This window comes from Perca flavescens, chromosome 5 (genome assembly GCF_004354835.1).
Source record: "Perca flavescens isolate YP-PL-M2 chromosome 5, PFLA_1.0, whole genome shotgun sequence".
NCBI lineage: Eukaryota > Metazoa > Chordata > Actinopteri > Perciformes > Percidae > Perca > Perca flavescens.
The window spans coordinates 41,072,546-41,080,045 of record NC_041335.1 but is presented as its reverse complement, the minus strand read 5'-3'; the positions used below and the strand labels follow the sequence as shown (position 1 = coordinate 41,080,045).

Here is a 7,500-nt window from a genome sequence, read left to right as displayed (position 1 = left end):
GCCACCACAGGAATCTGAGGAAGTCCACATCATCTTTCGAATTCTTACTTGATGGAACATTCCTTCGATGTCCCCATCACTGCTACCGTTCCTGTCGGAATCTGAGGAGTACAACCAACAAGGTGTTCGTAAGGTCAGGGCCCTGCAGCAGCTCAGAATTCAGGGAAGTCCCTTGGAATGAGGAGGTACAATCAAACACCACTCGTATTGTTTATTTTCTTTTGTGATAGACACCATGGTGAGGTATATACCACAGTCTACTATCTATCCGGGGCAGTTGGTCTTCTGGCATTCTTTCTGCATGCCCTTTCCTCAAGACGTCACCCATGAAACCTTTATAATCCTTCTGAAAGGCTTCGTCTCTCTGGAATCTGCGGGCAAGACTTAGTGCTCTTTGTTCCGCCACCTTCCTGTTGTTTGGCAGGCTGATGTCATCCCGACCAAACAGAAGTCGTATTTCATAGTGGCCTTCTTTTCTTTTGACTGAGCTGTTCATTACATGCAAGAATTTCTTGTCTTCAAATGAGTTTTCTTGTTTTCATTGTATGCCAACTCTGTGAAGTCCTGGTTGTATTGGTGTAAGAGGAGCTCTTCCAGCCTGAACACTGATATCTTATTGGATGTAATCCGAGGTCGACCTTGCTCATCCAAAGATGCGGTGCTGCTTAGAGGCCCATTTATAGTCCAACCTAGGCTTGTTAGGACTGCATAGGGTCCTTCACCTTGGCTATTGATTACTTTCAGTGGCTCCATAGCCCTTGGGACATTTGCACCGATTAATATGCTCACCTCTGCCTTGATGCGTCTTAGGTGGACATCATTTAGGTAAGGCCATCCTTTTATGTCCTCCTCTGTTGGAATGTTCTCCTCGCTGACCGGAATGGCGTCTTGTGAGAAGACCTCTGGAAGCTCTATGAAACCATTGCCATCCAGGCTGCAAACCTCCAGCCCTCTCATAACATGGGTTTTCACAGGCTTTTCATGGCCCATTGTTCGGAGTAGGATCTCTGTTTTCTTTCCTCTGACAGACAACTGTTCCATCAGCTTCTCTGTGACAAAAGTAGCATTGCTTCCAGGGTCTAGAAACGCATTGGTTTCTATCACACAGCTGCCTTTGTGTGCCTTCAACTTTACGGGTACCACTGCCAACTTGTAGTCCTTAATTCTGTTTCCTGCTTCAGCTTCTGATGACACCATAGCAATTTGTGCTGCTGCTGATACTTTAGCAATGGAGTTGTTGCTGGTGTCCGAAATCTGCTTAGCCGCTGGCCTGGGACTTCGTGGGGTGAAGTTCTCCATATGCAAGTCAGTGGGGTGCTTCTTCCCACAGGAGCGACACGTGAGGCGTGTCTTGCATTCTTTACTCATGTGACCTTTGACCAAGCAGGCGAAGCAGAATCCATTTTCCTTAGCAGCTCAACTTTCTCCTTGTGGGGAATCTTTGTTATTTTCCGCATTTTTCCATTGCATGCTCTCCTTTGCAGAAAGCGCGGGCTCGACAAAAGCGTCAACAGCAGTATGGGTGCCCTCTGGCCTGTATTCTCTTTTCTGTGTATTGGTGTTCATGCTGGCTTCTTTGTTGGGAACGATAGTCGTAACAAAGCTTTTCTTGCTGCTGGATCCCGTATACGATAAGTCTCTTCTGGGCTTCCCCTGGCCTGTTTTTCCATAAACAGAACAAGGTCGTGGAACTTAGGTCTCTGCTGTGTCCTTTCAGTGATATCACATCGGCAGACCGCCACTTTTCTCGAAGTTTAAACGGGAGTTTGGAAACAAGCCTTTTCATGTTAGATGGGGAGTCCAGTTCTGACACCTATGGGAGCTCCTGAACTGCATTACCACAGCCCCTTAGATAGAGGGCGTAGCTGTGTAGTGCCTTTCCATCATCTGTACGTATTGGATTCCAGTTTAAGGCCTTTTCAACATATGCAGGCGTGACTTTAAAATCGTCACCAAAATGATATGTAAGTAGGCGCTTTGCTTCCCTCGTAACCAGTTGTAGCGTTCATGTGAAAGCAGCTTTGGACCAGTTCTTTAGGCTGACCTACAGTGTACTGTTCCAGGAAGTATAGTCGATCCTCGTTACTGTTGGTCTTGTCCTCGATGTTGTGCTTAAAAGCCCTCATAAATGATCTGAAAGTGAGAGGGTCACCGTCGAACACCTGCACCTCCCTCCTTGGGAGTTTAGATTCTTTGTGCTGTATCACCAGCAGATCCGCCAAGTCTGTTTGTCTTTGCATAATGTTTGTGAGGTCGATGCCTTGAGCCGTTTCACTTCTGGGAGTGGATTCGCCTCGTCTATGGGTCCATCAGATACAACAACTTTAAATGGGGGAAGGTTTGCTGTAGTCCTTGGTGCATGCTCAGACCCTTTTGGTGGTATGTGTGGGGGGTACTGAGTGTGTATCAATTTTTGTAATGGTGTTTTAGGTATGGCTCCTATCCGTTGCAAACTCCAGGTGTGTTAGGCTTCCTTCTATTTTACCAGATGCATTCATTAGGTCTGCCATTTCCTTTCCGGATTTCCCAGCTGATACTTCTCCATTTCCAATTCATGTCTCCTTTTAAGGGCTTCAGCTCTGGCCTGCAGAGCAGCTTTGTCTGCAGCCGCCTTCATGCGCACTGACACAATGGATGAGGATTTGGAACCCTTGGAACCTTTTGAACTTTTAGAACATTTAGAACCCCTTGAACTAGTCTGTGAGACACTGTCTCCTGCATCCACAAGAGCCTGTGGGTCGGACTGAGATTTTATCCATCGATCCACCTCGGTTATAAAAACATCATAATCGGCCATTTTCGGCTCATACCAGTTCAGAGTTTCATTTATTCTCACATCCTCAGGCAGCAGTTCCTGAATAGATTCATGACACCTTTTAAATTCCTCCAGCAATCTTAGAAATTCCTTTGCACCTTCATTAACAGTGACAACATCGGCACCCTCCTTCATCAATGTTTTTATCTCATTCATTTTCCGTGTGCAGTGTGAAAGTTTCCCGCTGCGTGTTGCGCTGAGTGATTTGAGCGCTTTCCTCTGTTGTCCATTCCAGCGATCCCGCTTCAGTGACTCCACATTCCGTTCCTGCTGCCATCGTCTCAGTGTTCGTTCTCACCCTTTATTATTCGTTTGTACAATTTATGTTCTTTACGTCCGTCCGATAACTATTCTCGATTATTCGTTAGTTTTCCGGTAATCACTCATTTAATGTCATTCCTCCATGCGCACAGCCGTGCGATATTTCCGGGTCGGTTTAGACCATTTCAGTTACTTTCTTTCCGTGGCGTATCCTTTGTATGTTTGATCGTAACCAGGTTGAGAAAACAGCGCATTCGCTGGTGTACTCACGGTACCGGTGAAATCTGAATCTGGCAGCAGTCCAGCTCAATCCAAACAACACTGACTCCGGTCTCATCGCTTCCTTTCTATCTTGACTGGCGTCCTTCCTGGCGTTCAGATGGACTAATTTTAACTGATTGTAGGAGCGGTCAGTAAATCAACAGCGCATTCTTTGAAGTGTCACAATGATGGTTCCTTTATGTATGTATGTTGTGTATGTGTCTTTGTGTGTGAGTGTCTTTATGTGTGTGTGTGTGTGTCTGTGTGTACGTGTCTTTGTGTGTGTTTCTTTATGTGTGTGTGTCTGACGTCTGACAACATTATGGAAAGGATTCATGTTAAAGAGTATGATCCTTTTTTACACATAAAAACATCTGTAAAATTGCGTTCTATAAACCCACCAGACTCCATGTAAATAAAGTGTAATTTAATCATCATAAAATACACTGCTTTTGAAGTCGAGAGCAGAGGTGTCAAGTAACAAGTACAAATACTTAGTTACCTTACTTAAGTAGAAAATTTTGGGTATGTATACTTTACTGGAGTAATTATTTTACAGCATACTTTTTACTTCTACTCCTTACATTTTCACGGAATTATCTGTACTTTCTACTCCTTAAATAGCCTCGTTACTCATATTTCAGTTCGCTTGTTTTCATTCCATTCGTCATCGTTCAAAAAACACACAAAACCCCTATCCAGATCGCTCCATCCGGAGAGAGTGAATGTGATTGTGGTTGGATGAGAAGTATAAACATAGTCATGCCGACACCCTATTGGTTTGTACGCGATCCATCAAACCTGCACAGACCCGTGCCTTAACGACCGTTATCTACCGGACGAATAACAACGTGGATTTCGGTGCCTTATTTAGAGCCGCTTAAATGACTGCGCTTCTCTCTGATGCTCAAAACGGACGTTAGAGGAACTGAAACATCGCCCGCACGGGACGCTAGTTAACACTACAGTTGGCAGCAGCTAACGTTAGCCTACGGTTAGCTAGCAGCGGAGTAAACCACGGTTAAAACGGACAGCTAAACGGTGTAAAGTGTGTCTGTATTTCACTGGAGAGGATTGTAACACAAGCCTGTAGCTGCCCGTTGTCTGATAAACACAGAAGAGATGTGTCACCTTTTCAGCCCTTCTGAGTTTGCAGGTATGATTTTAATATAACATTATTATAGTCATATGATTTTTTCCTAACGTTTTGGGGTTACGTTTTTTGTCCTTAATGGCATTGTTTCCCCCTTACATCAGGGGTCTTCAACGTTTTTTAAGCCAAGGACCCCTTAACTTAAAGTGAGATGTAGCAGGACCCCCTACATATTGTATGAAATTAAGTTGCATATTAAACTGGGCCTACAATAACTGTTAGGGCAACCTAAAGCCTTCTTATGTACCCTTTTTTCATAAGCTATTAAAATATTAATTGTTGGCATGATTTTATAAATCATATTTTAATGTTACATACTGTATGTGACACAGTAAATCTAGGATTAACTGTATCTGTGGGCTGATATCTTAGGGACTACCTTACCTATAGGCCAGTAAGCCTATCATCAGTGGGAATTTATATTTGCTAATAATATGTTGGAATTATGTTGAGGCATTTAATTTTAAAAAGACTCAAAGATAATAAAAAGACTCAAAATGTACAATAATTTGAGGCCCCCTGCATGACTCTGAGGACCCCCTGTTGAAGATCTCTGCCTTACATTACTTTTTACTTTTATACTTTAAGTAGTTTTGAAACCAGTACTTTTACACTTTTACTTAAGTAAAAAGCTTGAGTTGATACTTCAACTTCTACAAAAGTCTTTTCAAACCCTAGTATCTATACTTCTACTTGAGTAATGAATGTGAATACTTTTGACACCTCTGGTCGAGAAAACAAAATAAAACTATGAAAAGCCGTTTTCGATTTTTTCCACTTTTCCAACCATCACCACTCTAGTTTTGGTTGAAATGAACACATAGTTTACTGATTTATATGTGAAAGTAGTCTGGCTCTATACATGCTAAAAGTACTGTTTTTCTAAATGGAGTCTGGTGGGTTTAGTGTTAGTGACCTCAGAGCTGTTTCTGGTTTAACAAAAGGTCTTAAAGAGGTTTTAAAGGTCTATCTCTGTAGGGATCCTTTCAGAATGTTGACAGAAACTTAGAATAATAATCTGAGTCTGTCAGCAGCAACAACAGAACTTGAAGAGAAACAAATTGACGATGCACATTTGTCCCAAAGGGGACATTGCAGACAGAACTGAAGAATAATACATTAGTGTGCTCACGATGACCTACATTATATACTCGTGTGTGTGCTCCTTCCTCTGTCCCAGTGACAGTCAGTGGTTTCCATTGGACTGAACTGTAAAGTTATCCAGGACAATGACATCCTGACGTGTAGAGAAGTGGGCTTGTTTCTGGAAGCTTCAAACTGTCTGTCTGTCTGTCTGTCTCTTTGTCTACCTACCTACCTGTCTGTCTGTCTGTCTGTCTGTCTCTGTGATTACAGACCTGCTGCTTCAGCCCAACATCTCTGTGTCCTCCTCCATGGTCGGGGTCTCTGAGGAGGACCAGCAGGAGGTGTTCAGGTGTTCTGGGGCTCCACCTTCACCATCAGCTGCTCCATCCAGCCACAGTACCCAGGAGGCTCCTTCCAGCTCACCTTCACCTCCTCCAACTCAGCACACAACTACACCCAGCCAGCTGTCAATCACTCTGCCCACTTCCTGTTTCCTGCTGCAGAGGCCGCCCACCAAGGAAGCTACAGCTGTGTTTATCACCTCTATGTTTTCTCTCATAACTTCTCCTCTGAGAGCCCTGTGCTCTCTCAGCGTCATGGGTAAGCTGACTGTTTACAGGATTGGAGAAGATGATTGGTCCAAACTGAGTGAAAATGATCAGCTGACAACATGTTTCTGGACTGACTCTGTAATGACAGTCATCATGTTACATGTGTCAGATAGTAACCAAACTCATACAAAGTGTAAAAAGTGGTAACAGCTAACAATGAACTGAAGGACAGGTTTGGTTACGAGGATAACTCTGGTTCTCTGAGAACTGAGCGAGTGTTTCACTATAGAAATCACCTGCTTTGATTTACTTTGTGTGTGTCTGTGTGTGTGTGTTTGTGTGTGTGTGTTTGTGTGTGTGTCTGTGTGTGTGTGTGTGTGTGTGTGTTTGTGTGTTTATGTGTGTGTGTGTCTGTGTGTGTGTGTGTGTGTCTGTCTGTGTGTCTATTGTGTGTGTGTGTGTGTGTCCTGTGTATTTGTATGTGTATGTGTGTATTATGTGTGTGTGTGTGTATGTCTGTGTGTTTGTGTGTGTGTGTGTGTTTGTGTGTGTATGTATGTCTATATGTATGTATATGTATATGTGTATCTCTATGTCTATGTTTATGTGTATGTGTATGTTTATGTATGTGTATGTATATATCTCTATATGTATCTATATGTGTATCTATGTGTTTATGTATATATATGTTATATATATCTATCTATGTATGTATGTATATATTTATATGTGTATATATTATATATGTATGTATATATATGGTCTGTATATGTGTGTATATCTATCTATCTCTATGTATATGTATATATATATCAGTATATGTTATATATATATATATATTTATATGTATCTCTATATATATATATATATATATATGTGTATATGTCTATATATGTATGTCTATATGTGTATGTATATATGTGTATATATGTCTATGTATGTATCTATATGTGTGTATGTATGTATATTTATATGTCTATATGTCTGTATATATGTCTATGTGTGTGTGTGTATGTCCTGTGTATGTGTGTATGTGTATGTCTATGTGTATGTATGTATATCTCTATGTGTATGTCTATGTATATGTATATATATATATATCTCTATGTATATATATATCTATCTATATCTATATATATATGTATATATATCTATGTGTATGTATATATATATCTATCTCTATATGTATATGTGTGTGTGTGTGTGTGTATTGTATATATATATGTCTATGTATATATATCTATCTATCCTGTCTATGTGTATATATATGTCTATCTATGTATGTCTCTGTGTATGTCTATGTATATATGTATGTCTCTATGTATATGTGTCTCTGTGTGTCTATGTGTGTATGTCTGTGTGTATAATACTAT

General features: G+C 41.3%; 1 protein-coding gene across 1 annotated transcript in view; it reads left to right on the top strand.

Annotated features, from left to right (window-relative positions):
- LOC114556343 (soluble scavenger receptor cysteine-rich domain-containing protein SSC5D) overlaps positions 1 to 6,334 on the top strand; it is a 16,521-nt gene extending 10,187 nt beyond the window's left edge. Inside the window, exon 3 of the mRNA XM_028579244.1 lies at positions 5,847 to 6,334. Within this exon, the coding sequence (XP_028435045.1) occupies positions 5,847 to 6,334 (488 nt within the window). The remainder of the gene's footprint in view (positions 1 to 5,846) is intronic.
- The last annotated feature ends 1,166 nt before the right edge of the window (positions 6,335 to 7,500 follow it).